Below are 23,072 nucleotides of genomic sequence, written 5' to 3'. Positions count from 1 at the left end.
TGAAAGCGGTTGCCCCCAACAACGCCGGCAGTCCGCTCACCCGCATTGGCCGGGCCCCCGCATTGGCCGGGCCCGGGGGTGGGAGGGGAGGCGGGGCTCGCGCGCGAGCTTTCGCCTACGCGGCGCGTTGGCAGGCTGCGGCTCCTGCAGTCGGGGAGCGGGCGGGGGCGGAGCCCTGGGCGTGCTCGAGGTGTCCGGGGCCACTCAGCGCACGCTGGCATCCGCCGGGGGGAATGGGGGGCGGCGGCGGCGGCGCAGCTGAGCTCGCGGTGTCCCCGAGCGCCGGCGGCCGGGAGGATGGCCTGGGCTGCGGGTGGGGCGCGCGCCCGACAGCCGGGGCTCCCCTCTGAGCGGCCGTGGCTCCTGCACCTCCCCGGGGGGCCGCCCGGTCGATGCCGCTAAGGCCAAGGACGTATAGACGGTCTGCCCGCCCCCACTCAAACCGGGATCATGACGGTCCCCAAGGAGATGCCCGAGAAGTGGGCCCGGGCCCAGGCGCCTCCCTCTTGGAGCCGAAAGAAGCCCTCCTGGGGGACAGGTAACTGGAGGCAGCACCTGGCAGCTCTCCCGCACCCATTATTTCCCCCCTCCAATCCCTACATTCATTTGTCCCCAGCCTTCCCCTGCCTCCCCTGATCCTCTTTCCAGACCCAGAGATCCTGGCTCCGAAGGATCCAGTCCCTACCTTCTTCCTTTGCATGGTCTTTGGTGATTGCGCAGGGGACTCAGCCCAAGGGAGCCCCTCTAGGGAAGTTTATGGGAGTGAAGTGGCTTGGTAGGCAGGGGGCACTGTGGCCTGGGGTTTTGTTACTGCAGTGTGCTCTGCAGGGGTCCTGGGGTGTGTAGAAAGGGTTCTGGAATGCTGTCTTTGGCTCCTGGACAGGTTTAAGGAATTAGGTTTGCTGCCACCAAGTTACCCCTTTTTGCAGCATGAGGTCATGGTGACCTCCAGGGAGATGGGCTGGGGAATCTATTATAGAACAGCTCCTTACTCTGCGGCATGAATTTGGTGCCTGCAGTCCCAGACCTGCAAAGGTTTGGGATAGTTTTACCTAGATGGGTGTCACTAACTGAGTGACAAATGAGCCCTTTAAAGGGAAATGCGTGCAGATGGTACAAGGAAAGTCCAGTTAGAGCGCAGCTGTTTCCATTACATTTCATTCCTCCCTCCTCCATCTCTATCTCAGTCTGCATGACCCATATCCCTGAAACGCCCCCCCTCCCACTTTTCTACTTGAAGATGAGCTTTGAAATAAGATGATGTCATTGTGGGCCAGTCAGAAGCAGCTGCTGGTGACATGTGACAAGCAGAGGCTCCTGTAGGGGGGACTGCACGTGGGGCTGGGATGCTGCCGCAGAGCAGCTCCAGGGCACAGTGAGCCTCCTTCTTGCCACCTACCCAACCCTCCAAATTAGGGAGACAGCAGTACTGCTACTAGATCTGCAGTGGTCCCCAGGGGGAAGGAAACTTTATGTTTTCAGTGCTACTCCTTGATTATGACGATATATGCATTAATAATAGCAGCAAAAGGGGCTGGGGAATCCCAGGACTGTCAGTGGCTAAGATTCCTCTGCAGTGGGGGTGGGGGAGACAAACTGGGTGCTCCCAGTGGAAGACTGTGAAGGTTGGTGGTAAGGAAAAGAGAACATACCCTATCCTGTGAATGTAACCTGGAGAGCCGTGTGGTCCGGCTGCTGGTGAGAGGTGGACTGGAGGGAAGAATTTGATGACCCCCCTCAGTTGTGGAGCTAACTCCTTAAAATGATGTTCTGTGGAAAAAAACAGGGAACCCCCACAAAGTGTTGGTCCAGACCTCAATTTGCTCCTCCTGACTGCAGCATCATTTTGTTGCAGAAGAAGAAAGGAGGGCGCGGGCTAATGACCGAGAATACAATGAGAAATTCCAGTATGCGGTAAGTGACTCTAGACCACCCGTTCCCTGTCTCTGTTTGGAGAGGGGAAAGGGGCAAGGACAACCTACCCTTGGGACTGAGGGCAACCTGGGAAGAGTGCTTGGGGGAGGGGAAGGCAAGCTCCTCAGCCACTCTCAATCTGCTACCGTGCTGAATTTTTCATGCCTTCACCTGTCAGTGAAGCAGAATACATTGACCCCCTTGAGACTCCCTTCTCTCCTCCCCTTTCCCACTCCCACACCTGTGTTTGCTGGCTTTTGGGGTAGAGGTCTGGGGAAGTATAAAGATGGGGGAGGCAGCCTCAGTCTGGTTCTGGGTTGGGGCTGGAGGCTGCTCATTATCTTCTCTCCTGCTGCCATAGAGTAACTGCATCAAGACCTCCAAGTACAATATTCTCACCTTCCTGCCTGTCAACCTCTTTGAGCAGTTCCAGGAAGTTGCCAACACTTACTTCCTGTTCCTCCTTATTCTGCAGGTAGGTGACCCACAGTAGATCTTTTGCAGCTCCCCAAACTGAATAAAGCCAAGGAAGAGGAAAGGGAGTGAAGGCATCAGATGGGGCCTCAGAGGCATACTTCACTTTTTTTTTTTCAGTTGATCCCACAGATCTCTTCCCTGTCCTGGTTCACCACCATTGTGCCTTTGGTTCTTGTCCTCACCATCACAGCTGTTAAAGATGCCACTGATGACTATGTGAGTTGGTTTCATTCCTCTATTTTGTCCCAGTCACCCACCCCTACTCCAACCCCGACCCCCAACTCACAGCCACCTTCACCCAGCACAATTTCTTGGTGACTTTGACATCCCTTACCCGGTCTGGCTAGATCTCTGATGTCTTTTTGCTGAGGGTGGGGAGGGGGAGTCAGGGAGTGAATTGGTTTGTGATGGGGTATATATGAGGTGTTACCCAGCATGCTCTGAGTTCTACTGATCAACGAATTCCTTCGAAGCAAGGGAAAGTGTCTTACCTTTCACAGTTTTCTTCTTTTCAGTTTCGCCACAAGAGTGATAACCAGGTGAATAACCGCCAGTCTCAGGTGCTGATCAATGGAATGTGAGTGCCTGTTGGAGACAAGAGCTCTGGGGAGGAAGGGGGTCCCCTAGGAACCTCTTTAGCTCCTGACAGCCTCTTCACTGTCTTCTTGTTGCCTCAGCCTTCAGCAGGAGCAGTGGATGAATGTCTGTGTTGGCGATATTATCAAGCTAGAAAATAACCAGTTTGTGGCGGTAAGGGACAGGGTACCCCTCTAGGCTGGTAGGGTTCTTCCTCTTCTTTGTCAAAAAGGGATGAATCTTTCCTGATTTACTGTTGCCTCGTAAACACCCATGGCAGGAAACTTTCTCACATCAGAGGCTTCTGTGTCATGCTGATATGCCTGGGACTAGCCATGTATGCATCTGGAACTAAGCAAACCGAGAATGCTTGGATGAAGGAGCCACCATCACAGCCCACTGGGGGTGGAGGTTTGCATATTTGGACTTCTCATTAGTTTTTCTCTCTAGGCGGATCTCCTCCTCCTTTCCAGCAGTGAGCCCCATGGGCTGTGTTACATAGAGACAGCAGAACTTGATGGGTAAGTGGCATGCTCAGTGTCAGCCCTCTCCTTCTGTCTCTTTGGAGGTAAAAAGATTGTCTTTGAATGAGGTTCTCAGGCCTGGGCTCTGTCTGAATTTGGAAAAATTAGGGTAAGAAAAACTTTGGATGGGATGTGCAAAGTGTTATTCGGCCGGTGTTTGCTGGGCTAAGTAAGCAGTTATACACCACGCTTAGGTGTCACCAGGTAGAATTTAGAGGATGGGGAAAGGTGGGTATGGTGACTCACTCCTGTAAATCCTAGCACTTTGGGAGGCCAATGTGGGAGGATTGCTTGAGGCCAGGAGTTTGAGATCAGCCTGGGCAAGATGGTGAGACCTCGTCTCTACACACACACACACACACACACACACACACACAAAAAAAATAAATAAATAAATAAAAAATAAATAAATAAATCATTTTAAAAATTAGCTGGGTATGGTGGTTTTAACGCCTGTAATCCCAGCCACTTGGGAGGCTGAGGCGGGAGGATCGTTTGAGCCCAGGAGTTTGAGGCCTTAGTGAGCTATGATTGTGCCACTGCACTCCAGCCTGGGCAGCAGAGCAAGAACCCATCTATGAAAAAAAAATACTTAGAGGATGAGGAGGGATCGGGGACTCAGGGATACTGTCCTTCCAGTGAGACCAACATGAAAGTACGTCAGGCGATTCCAGTCACCTCAGAATTGGGAGACATCAGTAAGCTTGCCAAGTTTGATGGTGAGTAATTTTGGGGGAGCAGCCTGAAGGTAGAGGAGGGGCGTTGGGTTTTGCTTGGGGGCGTTAAATTATACCTTTTCATTTGGACTTTTTGTTGTTGTTATGCAACTTCCTGGACTGTTTTGGGGAGGGGAGTGTTGGTAATGTCATTTGGCTCCCTCTTGATTGTGAGTTGATAATTACTTCAAGGGAACTTTGTGGGTGATAGCTCCCCACTTGCTATGCATGTTGAGAGAAATTCAGCATATTCTTTTTGCTTATTAGCTCGGAATAATAATATATGTCCCTTACAAGACAAACCATACAAAGTGTATAAGGAAAAGTAAATGAAGATCAGTACCATGGCTCACGCCTGTAATCCCAACACTTTGGGAGGCCGAGGCGGGCAGATTTCTTGAGACCAGGAGTTTGAGACCAGTCTGGTCAACATGGTGAAACCCTGTCTCTATTAAAAATACAAAAATTATGAGCTGGGTGTGGTGGTGCGTGCCTGTAATCCAAACTATTCGGGAGGCTGAGGCGGGTGAATTGCTTGAACCTGGGAGGCGGAGGTTGCAGTGAGCCGACATCGTGCCACTGCACTCCAGCCTGGGTGACAAGAACGAAACTCCATCTCAAAAAGAAAAAAAAAAACATAGAAAAATTAGCCAGGTGGCATGGTGCACATCTGTTGTCCCAGCCACTCGAGAGGCTGAGGCATGAGAGTTGCTGGAACTAAGGAAGTGGAGGTTGCAGTGAGCCGAGATCACACCACTGCACTCCAGCCTGGGCAACACAGCAAAACTCTGTCTCAAAAAAAAGCAAAAAAAAAAAAAAAAGAAAATAGCTCTTCCTTCTTCTTCTACCCTGCTCAGATAGCCACACTGACATTCAGTGTGTGTTCATCCACACTTTTCATACATGTTTGTACAAACAAATATTAGGTCATGCTGCTGCTTTTTTTTTTTGAAACACTCTGTCGCCCAGATTGGAGTGCAGTCATGTAATCTTGGCTCACTGCAACCTCTGCCTCCCAGGTTCAAGTGATCCTCGTACCTCAGCCTCCTGATTAGCTAGAATTACAGGTGCCCGCCACCACGCCTGGCTAATTTTTGTATTTTTAGTAGAGACAGGGTTTCACCATGCTGGCCAGGCTGGTCTCGAACTCCTGACCTCAAATGATCTGCCCATCTTGGCCTCCCAGAGTGCTGAGATTACAGGCATGAGCTACCGTGCCTGGCCTGCTTCATTATTTTCCTGAAGAGCTGCATTAGCTCACACTCCCACCAGGAGCGTGTGGATGGGCCCTTGTTCTTGCATCCTCTTCCCTCAGTGCATTTTCTCTTTGTTTTATTGTCTTGTGGTCAGGCTGTAGACTGGACCTTGAGCAGTGGAATTTTTGTCTCCTGTTCAGGTGAAGTGATCTGCGAACCTCCCAACAACAAACTGGACAAATTCAGCGGAACCCTCTACTGGAAGGAAAACAAGTTCCCCCTGAGCAACCAGAACATGCTGCTGCGGGGCTGTGTGCTGCGAAACACCGAGTGGTGCTTCGGGCTGGTCATCTTTGCAGGTGAGCCTCCTAGCATCCAAAGAAAGAAGGGTAAGAGGGACCCAGCCAGCCCTCCCTCAGGAGTATGGGATGAGGTGGGAGAATACCTAAGGTAAAAAACCTCCAGCTCTGTATTCAGGCCTTTTATCCAGCCAGTGTCTCTATTCCCCCTTGGTGTCCTGCAGTCTGGGGATCAGGGCAGAAGCCCAGAGGCAGATGTGTTATTTGGCTTTCCCAGTCCTTCCCATTTTTTTCCAGGTCCTGACACTAAGCTGATGCAAAACAGCGGCAGAACAAAGTTCAAAAGAACGAGTATTGATCGCCTAATGAATACCCTGGTGCTCTGGGTAAGGCGCCCCACATCTGGTCCCTGTCCCTGCCCTTGCCTTCTCCCTGGGTGGCTCCTTTTCCTTTCCTCTCTCTTCTTTGGGCAGTAGTCTTCAAATTTGGCTTTAAAGCCACTAGCAGGTCAGCTACACAAAGGCAGTGTTTATTTTAGGCTCCTTTTAGTTGGAAGATGTTATTTAAAAAAACTTTAGGAACGTGCATGAATCAACAACTTAAAGCTAAAACAAATCATCCCTTCTCTGATTCCAGTTCTGATGATGACTTTGTAAAGCATGTGACCTTCTGTTTGCTTTTGCCAGGGACAAGGAGGCCTTCATGGGGATGGAGAGGGAATTAAAAGAAAAATTTCCATTTGGAAGAGGTTGGCAGGGTCTTTTCCCCCCAACTTCTAAGAACCAAGGATCCCAAAGGAAAAGTTTCTGTTTTGGTTTTTGGCAATTCCTGAATCCTTCTCTTGTTTAGCTAGAAATCTGAACTCCTTGTTGGGCTCTCCTCCCCTTCCTGCGCCCTGTCTGCTGCCTGCCCCCTACATGCCAGCTTGCAAAGGCTGGGGCCAGCCTCTGGTGAGCTGGTTTCCGCTCTGGCTTTAAAGGATGTGCAGAAACTCAGCCTGGTGGGCGTGGTTGTCTATCACATAGGGGGCTCCAGTCGCCCCCTGGTGGTCATTGGGCACCAATCTCCTATTTTGTTTCAAAGCCTCAACAGTGGAGGCAGCTTTGGAAATAGATGTAGGAAATTGGACAGTGGTCTGGTTTTTTACCAGTCTCTCCAGAGACTCCAAAATTTGTAAGATTTTTGACTAATCAAGAAATCTAGACCAGGAGTGGTGGCTCACACACGTAATCCCAGCACTTTGGGAGGCCAAGGTGGGAGGATCAGTTGAGCCTAGGAGTTCGAGACTAGCCTGGATACCATAGTGAGACCCTGTCTGTACAAAAAATTGAAAAATTAGCCAGGTTTGGTAGCATGCACCTTTGGTCCCAGTTAGTCTGGAGGCTGAGGCGGGGGGATTGCTTTCCTGGGAGACTGAGGCTGCATTGAGCTAGGATCATGCCACTGCACTCCAGCCTGGGCAACAAAGCAAGACCCTGTTTCAAAAAAAGAGAAATCTGTGTTTATGAAGATTTAGTTTGTTTCCCAAGTTTTAAAAAAAAGGCAATCTATGTGAGATAGTGAACATTATTGTGGCTTGGCATTTTTGTTGGCTTGTGGAGGCCTAGCCCAGGTGAATAGATGATTTACAGCAAGTTTTGTGGTATGTTACAAGTAGCTTATACCCACTCTTACCAACTTTGAGGACTCTGGAAGGTTTCGAGGTGCCAGACTGGGAGCTAATCAACTATTTCAGTTTCTTCATCATATAGATGAAATAATGGTCAGACAGAAGGCCACGTGATAATTGGTGACAGACTAGAACCTGTCACCAGTTCTGAGCTTTTTCCACTAGAGCAGGGGTTTCCAACATTTTGACCTCCCTGGGCCACATTGGAAGAAGAATTGTCTTGGGCCACACATAAAATACACTAACACTAACAATAGCTGATGAGCTTAGAAAAAAATAATTGCAAAAAATAACTATTTATTTATTTATTTATTGAGACGGAGTCTCACTCTGTCACCAGACTGGAGTGTAGTGCAATGTCATGATCTCGGCTCACTGCAACCTCTGCCTCTTGGGTTCACGTGATTCTCCTGCCTCAGCCTCCCTAGTAGCTGGGATTACATGTTCCCGCCACCATACCTGGCTAATTTTTTGTATTTTTAGTAGAGATGAGAGATGGGGTTTCACCATGTTGGCCAGACTGGTCTTGAACTCCTGACCTCATGATCTGCCCGCCTTGGCCTCCCAAAGGCGTGAGTCACCGCATCTGGCCTTTTTTTTTTTTTTTTTTTTTTTTTTGAGACAGGGTCTTGCTTTGTTGCCCAGGCTGGAGTGCAGTGGTGCGATCTTGACTCACTGCAACCTCTGCCTCTCGGGTTCAAGCAATTCTCATGGCTTGGACTCCTGAGTAGCTGGGACTACAGGCAAGTGCCACCAGGCCTGGCTAATTCTTTTGTATTTTTAGTAGGGATGGAGTTTCACCATGTTGGCCAGGCTGGTCTCAAACTCCTGACCTCAGGTGATCCATCCGCCTCAGCCTCCCAAAGTGCTGGGATTACAGGCATGAGCCACTGCGCCCAGCCCATAATCTTTTTTTTTTTTTTGGTTTTTTAAAATTATTTTTCTTTTAACATTCAGCTGTTACCAAAATCTCACAGGTTTGTTTTGTTTTGTTTTGTTTTGTTTTTTTTGAGACGAAGTCTCGCTCTGTCACCCAGGCTGGAGTGCAGTGGCGCAATCTTGGCTCACTGCAAGCTCCGCCTCCCGGGTTCACGCCATTCTCCTGCCTCAGCCTCCCGAGTAGCTGGGACTATAGGCGCCCGCCACCATGCCCGGCTAATTTTTTTGTATTTTTAGCAGAGACGGGGTTTCACCGTGTTAGCCAGGATGGTCTCGATCTTCTGACCTCATGATCCGCCCGCCTCAGCCTCCCAAAGTGTTGGGATTACAGGCGTGAGCCACCGCGCCTGGCCTCTCATAGGGTTTTAAGAAAGCTTATGAATCTGTGTTGGGCCACATGTGGCCCAGAGACCACGGGTCGGACAAGCTTGCACTAGAGCATCTGAGCTTTTGAGGGCTCAAGGGATGAATACATCACAGATGCACTTGGTTTTGAGGGCTTCCTACGTGTCAGCCTCACCTGTGCTTCTCTTTCCTCCCCAGATTTTTGGATTCCTGGTTTGCATGGGGGTGATCCTGGCCATTGGCAATGCCATCTGGGAGCACGAGGTGGGGACGCGCTTCCAGGTCTACCTGCCGTGGGATGAGGCAGTGGACAGTGCCTTCTTCTCTGGCTTCCTCTCCTTCTGGTCCTACATCATCATCCTCAACACCGTTGTGCCCATTTCACTCTACGTCAGGTATGTGCCTTCTCTGCCCTGGGGTTTCTCCAGGGAGTCAGGTGGTCCCATAGAACTTTTCTTTTCTATGAAGATGAAGTCTTTGAGAAGTAACTTGAAGTCCTCTTCTTCCTGTACCGTAAACATTTGATGTTATCTGTTTATCTTTGTGGGCAGAGCAAACTTTTTACCACAGTTTCCTGGTACTTGGAACTGTATTAGAGAAAAAAAAATATTGATTTATTCAGCACCTGTTTATCACATGCCTACTGTGTACAAAGAAGTGTGCTTGGTGCCATCACACATAAAAGATGAATTAGGAATGGGTGTCCTTCCTTCTAGGTGCTTGCATCTAGTAAAGGAAGGAAAATCTAAACACATTATAAAACAAAATAGGGAGCAGTGCTGTAGAACTCGACCTAGAGTCTTCTGTGTGAAGCAAGGGGATACAGAGGTGTATTAGGTGGCCTCTGCCTTCAGCAGCAGCAGATGGGTGGGTCGAGGAGGGGAGATCTAGACAGTGTCAGACTGAGATACCATGCGGGAGGCACAGGGTGCTGGGGGCTGGGAGGGTGTCGCTCCCTAAGCAGGTAGGCAGGGAGGGAGAGATGGCATTTGCTCTGGGCTTTGAGTGGTGATTGGGCTGGGTGAAGGTGGAGCCGCAAAGGAGAGGAGGAGGAGAGGGCTGGAAGCATAGGTGTGGAGATGGGAGCCTGGGACTGGCCTATGGAAATAGTTGGCTAGGGTCTTGGGCCAAGAGCGAGAGCTGGAAACATAGCTTGCTACTGATTGTGAAGGCTTTTGAATCTTTGCCTGTGGACTTTGTACTTACTAACCATTAAAAGTTATTAAAGAGACCAAGCACAGTGGCTCACACCTGTAATCCCAGCACTTTGGGAGGCCAAGGTGGGCAGATCATGAGGTCAGGAATTCGAGACCATCCTGGCCAACATGGTGAAACCCTGTCTCTACTTAAAATACAAAAATCAGCCAGGTGTGGTGGCAGGTGCCTGTAATCCCAGCTACTCGGGAGGCTGAGGCAGGAGAATCGCTTGAAACCAGAAGGTGGAGGTAGCAGTGAGCTAAGATTTCACCCCTGCCCTCCAGCCTGAGCAACAAGAGCGAAACTCTGTCTCAAAAATCAAAATAAAGCAAACAAACAAACAAAAGTTTTTGAAGGAAGTGAAAAGAATGTATTCTATATTCTAAAAATGCATTCCAAGTGTCACAGCTCTTTTAGAATTTCTCTAGCAGGTTTTCCGGTTTTCACTGGAGCCCCTCCCCCACAAAAAGAAAAAAAAAGCATTCTAAAAAAAAATCTAAAGAATGCTTTAGGAAGTGTTGACTGGCAGTGGTGTACAGCATGAATAGGATCAAGGCGACATCTAGGATGTTTGAGGTAAAGAGAATGTTAGCAGGGACAGGCCAGTGAGAATGAAGGGGAGGAGGAGGAAGAGGAGGCAGGAAGAACGGCCAGGGGAAAGGAACTTTCTTGCTTAGTGTCTTGCCCTTGAGATAAGGGAACCTGTGACATTTTTAAGGAAATGTTTTATGGAGGTGCTGAAAACTTGTCCTGTCTCCCATCTTTTGTTCATACAGATTCCCCAAATAGTCCTCAACTCGTTCCCAGCCTCCAATCTTAACTGCTGTGATAATAAATAGAAGATACAGCATTTCTCTGCTGAGGGAATACAGTTTAGGCTTTTCCAGGGTGTGAAAAGGAGAATCAGAAAGTTCTGGGTTTAGTCCTGTCCCCTCAGTGGCCATGTGACCTCAGGAAAATCCACAGTCACTCAGGGCCTCACTTGATGTCAGTTTTCCCGTGTGAAACAGGAACAGGAGTACTTGTCTCACCTTTTAATAGGATGTCTTGATATAAGATACTGGCTTAGAAGATAACATATTAAACTTAAATGACTGTACAGTTATTGGGTGGTAGCCTGTTCATCGTGACTGTTACCACTCCCTTCTGTATTACTATTTAAATGCCTTTTTGCTTACAACCTAATTTTGTTTTCCCACCTATGGGCTTTTGCTATCTGTGTTTTGTATCTCAGTTCACTTGAAGCCCTTGGGAGCAGCTAAAACAGTTTTCTTTCTGAGTCTCATCAGGTCACAGTGTGTATGTTTTGGGGAGACTGAGAGGGGGTTGGAGAGCTGCATGAGGAGAAGGCTCTTCGGAATGTGAAGACATTCCCATTTGCCTGGTAATGGGATCCTGATAGGAGCCTTAGTCAGGTGGGAAGCAGAGCTCCGGATATGGCCCCATTGCTTGGCTGCACTGGACCTAAACATGGCCCTTTCTGGAAATGCTAACAGTGAATATGATTAGCAAAGAAGAGGATATGAACAGACCTGGAGATGTTAAAGGCACTATATTGGCCTGGCACAGTGGCTGTCGCCTGTAATCCCAGCACTTTGGGAGGTGAAGGTGGGAGGATCTCTTGAGTTTAGGAATTCAACACCAGCATGAGCAACACAGCGAGATCCATGTCTATAAAAAATGAAAATTAGCCAGGTGTGGTGGCGTGCACCTGTAGTCCCAGCTACTGGGGAGGCTGAGGTGGGAGGATTGCTTGAGCCCAGGAGTTTGAGGCTACAGTGAGCTATGATTATGCTACTGCACTCCAGCTTGGGTGACAGAGACCCTAGCTCAAAAAACAAATGATCTAACAACCACCACCACAGAGCGTTGTGCCGTTGTGAAGTGGTGGTGTTCTGCAGATGCCTAGGGCCCTCTCTGTCTGGAGTCAGCACCTCAGCCCTGCCCCCTGTTCAGAATAAGGGATGTAGCGCTGCGAGCCCAGGGTGGAAGGAGTGCACCCTGCCTGTGCTGGGACAGTAAGGAGTGGGCTTCAAGCTTACTCCATTTCCCCTCCCTGGTGCGGCCCCTCTTTGAGGTGGCGTCTGCGTTGCTGTGGCATGCACAGCACCCTCATTATTTCTCTCTCTTTTTTCTCTCCCCTCCCTCTGGCACTTTCACTTGTTTTTCTCTGCATGGTTTCTGTATTATTAGTACTGAGGTAAGAACTGGCCGAGTGCCTTGTCTATAGCCCCTTCTCCTCCTTTGCTGTCTGTCCTGCCCACCCAGGCCCTTTGCCCCTTCTTGTCTGGAGAGCGTCAGGAGGGTCGGGTCGGGGCATTCCTCTGCTGGCTGTGTGCAGCCAGCTCCACCTTCAGGCTCTCCTTGCCCTTTCCCACCCAGGTTTCTGTGCCCAGGTGTCTTCTCCGTTCTCGTCTCTCCCCAGGCGGAGGGCCTGCAGCGAAGGCCCGTGCGGGTGGGGCACCTCCTCCCCTTCCCAACCCAAGCTTCACCTCTTGTCCCCTGTGCAGTGTGGAGGTCATCCGTTTGGGCCACAGCTACTTCATCAACTGGGATAAGAAGATGTTCTGCATGAAGAAGCGGACGCCTGCAGAAGCCCGCACCACCACGCTAAACGAGGAGCTGGGCCAGGTGGAGTACATCTTCTCCGACAAGACGGGCACCCTCACTCAGAACATTATGGTTTTCAACAAGTGCTCCATCAATGGCCGCAGCTACGGTATGGTGGCACCACTGGGGACTGGGGGCTTGCACCTCGCCTGGAAGGACAGTGGAACTGGGGCCCCACAGTTTCCTTAACATTGGTTTTTTTCTTCCTTCCTAGTTGGGTCTGAGGGGCCTCGAAAGGGTCCATCCTGGCCAGGCACAGTGGCTCATGCATGTAGTCACAGCACTTTGGGAGGCTGAGGTGGGAGTTGTGCTTGAGCTCAGGAGTGCAAGACCAGCCTGGGCAACATAGTGAGACCCCATCCCTACAAAAAATTTAAAAATTAGCCAGGTGTGGTGGCACCTGTGGTCTCAGCCAGCCAGTGACTCAAGAGGCTGAGGTGGGAGGATCACTTGAGCCTGAGAGGTCAAGGCTACAGTGAGCCATGATCCTTTTACTGCACTCCAGCCTGAATGACAGAGTTAGGCCCCGTCTCTTGAGAAAAATTAACACACAAAGAAGAGGTCCATTCTGTGTCCCATGTCAGGAAGCAGATCCTGGCTGGGCGCAGTGGCTCATGCCTATAATCCCAGCACTTTGGGAGGCTGAGGCGGGTGGATCACCTGAGGTCAAGAGTTCGAGACCATTCTGGCCAACATGGTGAAACCCAGTCTCTACTAAAAATACAAAAATTAGCTGGGCATGATGGCAGGCGCCTGTAATTCCAGCTACTTGGAGGGCTGAGGCAGAATTGCTTGAACCCAAGAGGTGGAGGTTACAGTGAGCCGAGTTTGCGCCATTGTACTCCAGCCTGGGTGACAAGAGTGAAACTCTATCTCAAAAAAAAAAAAAAAAAAGTTAGATTCTGAGAGTCCTCCCCTGATGCCCTGACCCTGGTCTTAGCTCCAGGAATTAGGGAGCTCCTTGGCTGTTCGAAGTGAGACACTGGCCTCTGGGCATCCTGGCCAGGCGGAACCCTGCTGCACTCTCCCCTGTTGCTGCTCAGGGTCCTTGGGAGTCTGTGGAATGTGGCTGTGGTTGGACTTCCCAGTGTGGCCCTGCCTTAGTGGCCTGTGGCTGTGCTGCTGGGATGGCCTGGGGCAGCATGTGGGGCTGACTTTTATGCAGAGTGTGGACCCCTCTTGTAACTGCTTTCTGTACTGACCGATGCCTTTCAGTCAGTGTCTGAGCCTTGTCTGCTGCACGGGTCTAATGGGTGCAAGGAGGCCTGGGAGGTGTGGAATTGGAGCTGCCCTAAGGGGAGTGCCACCTAGGGTGGAGACAGGGATGGTGAGCAGTGGGTGCCGGGGCTCTTTCATGGCCAGGCCTTGGGGTTCTAGGGTCTAGGGTGCCTGCTGTCTCCTATCCCGCAAGGTCAGTAGTGTGACTGAGTGACTCACACTGTGACAGCTGCTCAGCGATTAGGGTTGAGGGGCTCAGTGGCTGTGGGGATTCTGTGTTGGAGGTGTTTTTCCGTGCTCTGGAGCTCTCTGGCTCTGACATTGCTTCTTTTTCTGCCCTGGCTGTATGTAGGTGATGTGTTTGATGTCCTGGGACACAAAGCTGAATTGGGAGAGGTAAGATTCAGTCTCCCTAATTCTATGTGCCAGTGAAACAGGGTGCCTGGCCAGTAACAGTTAGTGTAGTCAGGAGTGATGTGTTGTCTGGATAGGAGATGGAAGCTGCTTGGAGAAATGGGTGTTTTAAGGCAGAACTGGTGATGACAGAAGTGGAAATTTTGAGGTCCACCGTGGACAAGAGCCTACTAAGACTTGGGAGGGCAGGGATGAACGCTTCCCCGGGATGCAGCCTGGCACCCCAGCCTTTCCTAAGAGCCTTCTTACATGTTCCAGAGGCCTGAACCTGTCGACTTCTCCTTCAATCCTCTGGCTGACAAGAAGTTCTTATTTTGGGACCCCAGCCTCCTGGAGGCTGTCAAGATCGGGGACCCCCACACACATGAGTTCTTCCGCCTCCTTTCCCTGTGTCATACTGTCATGTCAGAAGAAAAGAACGAAGGTGGGCTGAGGAGCCGGCTCGCACTCTTCCGACCTAACTCTGCCCTTGGGCTCTGCTCTCCTCTGCAATGTGGCTGGGCTGGGGCTTCCTGGGTGGGGCACATGGCTGAGAGAGGCCACTTATATCACGTGTATTCTTCCTCCCCACCCAGGAGAGCTGTACTACAAAGCTCAGTCCCCAGATGAGGGGGCCCTGGTCACTGCAGCCAGGAACTTTGGTTTTGTTTTCCGCTCTCGCACCCCCAAGACGATCACCGTCCATGAGATGGGCACAGCCATCACCTACCAGCTGCTGGCCATCCTGGACTTCAACAATATCCGCAAGCGGATGTCAGTCATAGGTGAGGCCAGGACTGGGGTGCTGGGGCGTTTGGGGGCAGCATTAAGGCCTGGAATGGGTGAAGTGTGCCAGGTGACTCTTGATGTGTTTAGGTTGCCTGTCTGAATTTCTCTGGCACTTTCTCTACCTGCCCCATTCATAGTGCGGAATCCAGAGGGGAAGATCCGACTCTACTGCAAAGGGGCTGACACTATCCTGCTGGACAGACTGCACCACTCCACTCAAGAGCTGCTCAACACCACCATGGACCACCTTAATGTGGGTGTGAGGAGAGGAGGGCCAGCCTGGGGGTTCTACTCTTAGTGTCGGGGAGGCGGCTTGTATGTTTTATTGTGTAAATGTAAGGTCTACAACGTGATGTTTTGGTGTGTATATATAGTGAAGTAATTACTACAGTCAGACACGTTAACACATCAGCCAGCTCCCATAGTTACCTCTTTTTGTGTGTGTGGTGACGGTCCCTAACTGTGGAATGTGGCACACGCCCAGTCTACAGTGCAGGATTATCCATTGTCGCCCTCATGCTGTCCATTAGCTCTCCAGACTTACCCAGGTGTGCCTTTCCACTCTGCCTCCAGGAGTACGCAGGGGAAGGGCTGAGGACCCTGGTGCTGGCCTACAAGGATCTGGATGAAGAGTACTATGAGGAGTGGGCTGAGCGACGCCTCCAGGCCAGCCTGGCCCAGGACAGCCGGGAGGACAGGCTGGCTAGCATCTACGAGGAGGTTGAGAACAACATGATGGTACGGGCTGTGGGACGGGCCAGGGGTGGGCACGGAGGCCTCATGCCTGCGACTCTTGTGCCAGGAATCCTTGTGGTATTTTCAGCTGCTGGGTGCAACGGCCATTGAGGACAAGCTTCAGCAAGGGGTTCCAGAGACCATTGCCCTCCTGACGCTGGCCAACATCAAGATTTGGGTGCTAACCGGAGACAAGCAAGGTGAGAGCCCAGCAGGGCAGAGGCAGTTGCAACTGACAGTAGCTCTGTTGGACCCTTGCATGGAGCCGAGGACATCAGGCGGGCGAGTGTGCTGACCTTGTTGGGTGCCTGTCCGTAGCTCCTGCGTTCTCTCTTGGTAGAGACGGCTGTGAACATCGGCTATTCCTGCAAGATGCTGACGGACGACATGACCGAGGTGTTCATAGTCACTGGCCATACTGTCCTGGAGGTGCGGGAGGAGCTCAGGTAAACAAGAAGCCTAAGGGAGGCGGTGCTCTGCATTGTGCCCAGGGCTCAGGCGGGGGTTTCTGGACCCTGTTTAGGCTTGAATCCCTGCTCCCCACTGCCGTCCTGAAGGACCACAAGCATATCATTTCCACCTCGACAGGAAAGCCCGGGAGAAGATGATGGATTCATCCCGCTCCGTAGGCAACGGCTTCACCTACCAGGAGAAGCTTTCTTCTTCCAAGCTAACTTCTGTCCTGGAGGCCGTTGCTGGGGAGTACGCCCTGGTCATCAATGGTCACAGCCTGGTAGGCATCGCTGTCCTTAGCTTGGGCAGTATCTTTTCAGGGAGCACTTCTGTCCAGGGCTTTTATATCTTGTTTTAATTTCCCCTGACTTCAGAGAAGACTCTGGTCTCAAAGGGGACTGGGAGGAGCTGAGACTCCCAGGTATCTCCTGGAAAGACTGGCTTTCTCAGGTTTCTCTGTGCTCCAGGCCCATGCACTGGAGGCGGACATGGAGCTGGAGTTTCTGGAGACAGCATGTGCCTGCAAAGCTGTCATCTGCTGCCGGGTGACCCCCTTGCAGAAGGCCCAGGTGGTAGAACTGGTCAAGAAGTACAAGAAGGCTGTGACGCTTGCCATTGGAGATGGAGCCAATGATGTCAGCATGATCAAAAGTGAGTGTGGGCTATGTAGGTGTGTAGGTTGGGCTTGAGGCTGGGGAGGGGCCCACTGGGGTCTCTGGACTGCAGAAGGATGATGGGAAGGGGGTTGTAACTTGGTAGGCTCTAAAGTGTGTGGCCGGTGGCCATCTTCACCCTCTTGTCATCTCTTGTCTCTGCAGCGGCTCACATTGGTGTGGGCATCAGTGGGCAGGAAGGGATCCAGGCTGTCTTGGCCTCCGATTACTCCTTCTCCCAGTTCAAGTTCCTGCAGCGCCTTTTGCTGGTGCATGGGCGCTGGTCCTACCTGCGAATGTGCAAGTTTCTTTGCTATTTCTTCTACAAAAACTTTGCTTTCACCATGGTCCACTTCTGGTTTGGCTTCTTCTGCGGCTTCTCAGCCCAGGTAATAAGTGTTCCCAGTCCACTGTAGTGCAAATCTGTTAACCTGAGTGCAGAGGTTCTATCTGTCTTGTTTATCACTCAGTCCCCCAGGGCCTAGCTATTTTCTGGTACATACTTTTTAAAAATGCTTATTAAAGGAGGAGAGAAGGAGCCTGAGAAAATTTCTTAGGGTTCTCTGTGTGTGACATCAGCTGTCTTCCTGTGCCTGATGTGTAGCAAAGAAAGGTTGCGTGCTCCCTTGCTCCCTTGCTCCCTGTTCTCTTCCAGACCGTCTATGACCAGTATTTCATCACCCTGTATAACATCGTGTACACCTCCCTGCCAGTCCTGGCTATGGGGGTCTTTGATCAGGTATGGGGGAGTTTGATGATCAGATGGGATGCGGGGAAGGTCACTGCTTGAAGGAGTCACATAGACGGGTGTGACACTTGTGCCCATTGTCTGTGGCCACTGGGAAGGCAGTTCTTTCAGCTGGGGAAGGTGTGACTGGTTCTCCCTCCTGGTTGCAGCTGATCTAGAACTCTCTTGGGTTGCTGAACTAAGTTAGACTGGGGGTACCTGGCTTGAGGTTGGTTCTAGCTGTCAAAGACTTTGGAAAGGAGGAGGCAGGGACAGAGTCTGCCCTTGGCCTTGTGGAGTCAAAACGGCAACCTCTGAGGCCCCCTGTGCTACATGGTCCTCCCACACAGGATGTCCCTGAGCAGCGGAGCATGGAGTACCCTAAGCTGTATGAGCCGGGCCAGCTGAACCTTCTCTTCAACAAGCGGGAGTTCTTCATCTGCATCGCCCAGGGCATCTACACCTCCGTGCTCATGTTCTTCATTCCCTACGGGGTGTTTGCCGATGCCACCCGGGATGATGGCACCCAACTGGCTGACTACCAGTCCTTTGCAGTCACTGTGGCCACATCCCTGGTCATTGTGGTTAGCGTGCAGGTATGAGGCCGTCCAGGAACTCCCCTCTTCTCTGGAAGGAGTGAACCTTCTGTCCCTGGGGCTGCCGTGGGCACCACAGTTCTGTTTCTGGGGGAAGGGGTTTTTAGGGGGTGTGCCTGCCTGATTATGCCTAGTTTCTGCAGATTGGGCTGGACACAGGCTACTGGACGGCCATCAACCACTTCTTCATCTGGGGCAGCCTTGCTGTTTACTTTGCCATCCTCTTTGCCATGCACAGCAATGGGCTTTTCGACATGTTTCCCAACCAGTTCCGGTTTGTGGGTAAGTCCCCGTGGCCTCCTTGAATCAGTGAAGGAATCACAGCTGTTCCGGGACTAACAGGACGGTCAGCCAATCTGCACATTTCAACATTGCTTATGTGCCAAGTATTCAGTGAGGTGCTGAGGGAATATCGAGTTATATCTGACCCAGGCCTTGCCCCCAAAGAGCTTCCATATCCATGAAAGTGAAGAACAGCCCTGCCAGACCACGGAAGGCCAGGCTTCACGGTCAGTAGAGTTGCTTTTGTTGAGTTAGCCAGGGACAGTTCCAGAGAGGGGGCTGCTGTGAGTGGAGGCAGGACTGGGGAGTCAGATTCCAAGTTGGAGAGCTGGAGGTGTTTGTAGGGAATGGAGACTGCTCTAGCGAGAATGGGCAAGAATGCTCATTGAGAAGCAGTGGGGGAGAGGCTGGAAAGGTGGAGCATTTGAGGTGTCAGAACGCCAGGCTGTCAGGATTGCATCCAACTTGCTGGGAGTCTTGATTCATTTATTTAGAGGAAGAGGAGGGAGCAGCATCAAAAGACTGCTTGAGAAAGATGAAGCTGGTGTTGATGTCCAGCAAGGAAGTTACCAGAGTGACCAAGTGCGAACTGGTTCAGAATTGGTGCCATGGTGGCCGTGGTGGGTGGCAAAGAGGTGGGAGGTATGAAGTGAAGGAAGTATTTACAGATCTTGGCATTTGCTTCAGATCTGTTTGTTCATTTATCACATGAGCAGTTTTTTTTTTTTTTTTTTGAGACAGAGTCTCGCTCTGTCGCCCAGGCTGGAATGCAGTGGCATGATCTTGGCCCATTGCAACCTCTGCCTCCTGGGTTCAAGTGATTCTTCTGCTTCAGCCTCCCAAGTAGCTGAGATTACAGGTACCTGCCACCACGCCTGGCTCATTTTTGTATTTTTAGTAGAGATGAGGTTTCATCATGTTGGCCAGGCTGGTCTTGAACTCCTGACCTCAGGCGATCCACCCACCTCGGCCTCCCAAAGTGCTGGGATTACAGGTGTGAGCCACCGCGCCCAGCTGGCACAGAGAAATCTGAATAAAGGGAAAAGGAGCCTGCCATGTGGCTCTCTGGGAACCGTCAATCCAAAAAGAGGAAACAGCAATATATATAAAGGCCTTCAGCCCGGGCCTGGGAGCAGGTCTTCTGCGCGTGGAGCTGGGGAGGAGTGGAGGAAATGAGTTGGAGGGTGGGGGTGTGGAATCATTCTGGATTATTTAAGCCCTTATGGGTTTATTAAAATATTAAAAACTTTGAATTTTTAATATTAATCTAAATGTGAGAGGAAGCCATTGGAGGGTTTTGAGCAGAGAAATACCATAAGCTTATAATGTTTTTAAAGGGCCACTCTTACAGTTTTGTGGATAATAAAGCGTAGGGGGCAAGGGTGGAAATGGGAGACTAGTTAGGAGGTGAGAGCCTGATGAGGGCTTAGAATAGAGTAAAAGGCCGTGGGATTCCAGAGATGTTTTGAAAATGGAACCAACAGATTGAATGTGGGGTCCAAAGAAGAGAGAAAAATGAATCAAGGTAAAAAACAAAACAAAACAAAATTTTAAAAAGAAATGAATCAAGATCCGTTGCGGGGTTTTTAGTTGGAGCAACTGAATGGGTTGTGGCATTTCCTGAGCTGAGAAAGACCCGGATCAGATTTGGGGGAAGGAAACAATAGTTGAGTTTGGGCCACGGGAAATTCGAGATGCCTGGTAGATGTTCAACAGACATGTCAAGTCTGGCAGTTGAAGCAGCAGGTCTGGAGCTCTGAGGGAGTTTGGAACTAAATTTGGAGATCTACATTTGGAGGGTGAGCCTGGAGAAGCGGGAAGCCAGAGGTGACTTAGGCTTTGAGAGTGGGGAAGTGGAGCTGCCAGAAATGGAATGGGGAATGTCCACCTTGTGACTCCCAAGGCCACCGACTCCTCTCCATCCCCAGGGAATGCCCAGAACACCTTGGCCCAGCCCACGGTGTGGCTGACCATCGTGCTTACCACGGTCGTCTGCATCATGCCCGTGGTTGCCTTTAGATTCCTCAGGCTCAACCTGAAGCCGGATCTCTCTGACACGGTGAGAAGCTGGGCTACCTGCTGTGGGAGGCAGAGACGGGATGGCCCGAAAGGCCTCGTGTGAACCCTGGGGGGCTCTGTGGGGCCGTGTGGCTGCTCAGTGTGTTGGTGCTTATCTGCTCTTCCTGGGGACAGACACCGTGTGCAGCTGGCCTTGGAGGCCTCTGAGTCAGCCTGGTCCTGGGTGCTGTGGGTCCCTTCTCCTTGGCGATGTCTGACACCTCCACGATGACAGAGGGCTCTTTCCTGTGCCCCTCTGCAGGTCCGCTACACGCAGCTGGTGAGGAAGAAGCAGAAAGCCCAGCACCGCTGCATGCGGCGGGTTGGCCGCACAGGCTCCCGGCGCTCCGGCTATGCCTTCTCCCACCAGGAGGGCTTTGGGGAGCTCATCATGTCTGGCAAGAACATGCGGCTGAGCTCCCTCGCGCTCTCCAGCTTCACCACCCGCTCCAGCTCCAGCTGGATTGAGAGCCTGCGCAGGAAAAAGAGTGACAGTGCCAGTAGCCCCAGTGGCGGTGCCGACAAGCCTCTCAAGGGCTGAAGGCCGAAGATGGATGCCCTGTGCCAGTGACCAGAGCACTCGGCTGGCCAGTCACTGAGGGAACAGTGTCTCGGAACTGCTGGTCCTCACTCCTTGCCTCCTGTCCCCCTGGTAGACTCTGTCCTGCTGGTCCCACCACACATGGCTGGGACATCCATTCCCAGCTGCAGGCCCTTCCATCAGCTGGGGAGCTAGAGGGAGCAGACCCAAGGGCAGAGCAGAGGCTGAGGCACGGGGAGCCAGCCCCAGATGTGGAACCAAAAACAAGAAAAAACTGTGAGAGATTGCGTCTGCCCCTGCCCTGCGTGGGACCCACAGGGAGACTATAATCTCCTTATTTTTTTACTCCTACTCCCCAGAGGGGCCCTAGTGCCTCTGTTCCTGAATTACACAAGAATGTACCATGCCGGGAAGCCAGAGACCTGCGGGGGCCTCGGCCCCTCACATTGTGTATGTCTCCTTGATTTGTGTTGTGTCCAGTTTGGTTTTGTCTTTTTTATTTGGCAAGTGGAGGAGGCTTTTATGTGACTTTTATGTTGTGGTTGGTGTCTTAACTCTCCTGGGAAGAGGAGGCTGGCACACACTGGGATGCCGCAGTCTGGCCGGCTGTGGGGTGGTTTGGGAGGATCCATGTCGGCTCTCCCTGCAGTGACCAGTGCTCTGTGGGACAGAGGAGCTGACCAGGGAGGGAGGTACCCATCAGCAGAGGGTGGTGGGAGAGTGTAAAGGAGGGTTTGGTCCTGTCTACTTCCTCACCTTGAGAGTAAAGTGCTGCCCTCTGCCCCTAACACACATACATATCAATTCCTGGATTCCTTAGTCCTGCTGGCCTTGGGCTGGAGCCTAGGAAAGTGGCCCCCAAATCCTTAGTGAGCTAAAGCTGGGTCTGAAATTTGGTCGGTCGGGAGGGGTAGTTTTCTTTTCTTTTATCTTTTTCTTTTTTTTTTTGAGATGGAGTCTCACTCTTGTCATCCAGGCAAGAGTGCAATGGCACGATCTCGGCTCACTGCAACCTCCGCCTCCCGGGTTCAAGCGATTCTCCTGCCTCAACCTCCTGAGTAGCTGGGATTACAGGCGCACACCACCACGCTCGGCTAATTTTTGTATTTTTAGTAGAGATGGGGTTTCACCATGTTGGCCAGGCTGGTCTCAAACTCCTGACCTCGTGATCTGCCCACCTCAGCCTCCCAAAGTGCTGAGATTACAGGCGTAAGCCACCATGCCCAGCTAGGGGAGGGGTAGTTTTCTTTGATTTTAAATTTAAACCCAAGTTTATTGGCAGACTCCCTTTTGACCTCCCTTTGCCTCCCCATCTGGTGCTTTCTTGCACCTACACCCCAGGGCCCTGTGGTGGGGCTGCAGGGGGAAACTGTGCACCTGAGATGAGGCTGGAACAGGAATCGGCCTCTCTGCTCCCTTCTTCAGTAAGCAAGGAGCCCTGCCCCTCAGGCCCAGCCTCTGGCAGGAGGTGGTGGAGTCCTTGTGCCAGGTAGTAGAGGAGGAGAAGGGCAAAACCAGGCCCAGGCCAGCGCCTGGCTTGGTCTGGATGGGACACTGTCGGAGTTTGGCCACAGCCTGTCCTTTACTTCGTCCACACCTGTGGAGCTATTCCCTAAATAAGGTATTTCCCAAGTTAGTCGCTACCTAATCAGCCTTGAGAAGAATCCTTTCCTCTTACTTGGTAGTGGGTCGGGGGATACTTCAGGAATGGTGTGGAGCTGGGAGTGGGTAGGGGGATTTTAAATGTTCCATGTGGGAGCCCCAAAGGAACTGGAGGGGCTGCAGTGAGGTGGGGGTGGGTGGGCAGGGAATGGGAGAGGGGAAGTCTTGGCAGGGAAATCCCTTTTGGCCACACAGTTTACAAACCCAGTATCATGTCTGTCTGTGTGTCTCTCGAGGTGAGAGTCTGATTTTTATACCAAAGAGGAAATGATTTTTTTTCATATTTTGTTTGTCTATATTATATAAATATATATATACAGTTATATATATATATTATTTTTTGGTTCTCTCTCGTTTTTTAGGGAGGGAAGAAAGTACCAAGTTGCATTGAGCTGTAATTAAGGAACATTATAATTTATGACACATTTCTATACTTGCAAAAATTATATCATTTTATGGATATAAGAGAAAATGCCTTTTTATAAAATTTCAATTTCTGAGAA

At 51.2% G+C, this 23,072-nt stretch overlaps 1 protein-coding gene and 1 non-coding gene across 6 annotated transcripts in view; both read left to right on the top strand.

The window, feature by feature from the left end:
* The window catches only part of ATP8B2 (ATPase phospholipid transporting 8B2), a 26,531-nt gene extending 3,459 nt beyond the window's left edge, over window positions 1-23,072 (top strand). For 4 of the 5 annotated variants that reach the window (XM_073008347.1, XM_037997868.2, XM_073008346.1 and 1 more), the window contains exons 3-28: window positions 1,856-1,914; window positions 2,276-2,389; window positions 2,509-2,607; window positions 2,907-2,968; window positions 3,069-3,141; window positions 3,418-3,488; window positions 4,131-4,210; window positions 5,604-5,762; window positions 6,000-6,088; window positions 8,854-9,050; window positions 12,363-12,571; window positions 14,033-14,076; window positions 14,353-14,518; window positions 14,670-14,858; window positions 15,000-15,115; window positions 15,436-15,600; window positions 15,686-15,797; window positions 15,938-16,043; window positions 16,186-16,330; window positions 16,518-16,701; window positions 16,869-17,092; window positions 17,359-17,442; window positions 17,781-18,026; window positions 18,170-18,308; window positions 20,237-20,367; window positions 20,629-23,072. In XM_073008347.1, coding sequence (XP_072864448.1) covers window positions 1,856-1,914; window positions 2,276-2,389; window positions 2,509-2,607; window positions 2,907-2,968; window positions 3,069-3,141; window positions 3,418-3,488; window positions 4,131-4,210; window positions 5,604-5,762; window positions 6,000-6,088; window positions 8,854-9,050; window positions 12,363-12,571; window positions 14,033-14,076; window positions 14,353-14,518; window positions 14,670-14,858; window positions 15,000-15,115; window positions 15,436-15,600; window positions 15,686-15,797; window positions 15,938-16,043; window positions 16,186-16,330; window positions 16,518-16,701; window positions 16,869-17,092; window positions 17,359-17,442; window positions 17,781-18,026; window positions 18,170-18,308; window positions 20,237-20,367; window positions 20,629-20,907 — 3,542 coding nt within the window. In that variant the 3' untranslated portion in view covers window positions 20,908-23,072. Of the gene's footprint in view, window positions 1-259; window positions 539-1,855; window positions 1,915-2,275; window positions 2,390-2,508; window positions 2,608-2,906; window positions 2,969-3,068; window positions 3,142-3,417; window positions 3,489-4,130; window positions 4,211-5,603; window positions 5,763-5,999; window positions 6,089-8,853; window positions 9,051-12,362; window positions 12,572-14,032; window positions 14,077-14,352; window positions 14,519-14,669; window positions 14,859-14,999; window positions 15,116-15,435; window positions 15,601-15,685; window positions 15,798-15,937; window positions 16,044-16,185; window positions 16,331-16,517; window positions 16,702-16,868; window positions 17,093-17,358; window positions 17,443-17,780; window positions 18,027-18,169; window positions 18,309-20,236; window positions 20,368-20,628 lie in introns of those variants that run through there. The other variant, XM_007976980.3, reaches the window with a different exon arrangement.
* Window positions 10,250-10,309, top strand: LOC119624592 (U7 small nuclear RNA). Its single transcript, XR_005240751.1, has one exon. It is a non-coding gene; the product is annotated as a U7 small nuclear RNA (small nuclear RNA).

The sequence above is a fragment of the Chlorocebus sabaeus genome, chromosome 20 (assembly GCF_047675955.1).
Source record: "Chlorocebus sabaeus isolate Y175 chromosome 20, mChlSab1.0.hap1, whole genome shotgun sequence".
Classification (NCBI taxonomy): domain Eukaryota; kingdom Metazoa; phylum Chordata; class Mammalia; order Primates; family Cercopithecidae; genus Chlorocebus; species Chlorocebus sabaeus.
The sequence above is the reverse complement of the archived record's forward strand: the minus strand, read 5'-3'. Positions and strand labels throughout refer to the sequence as shown.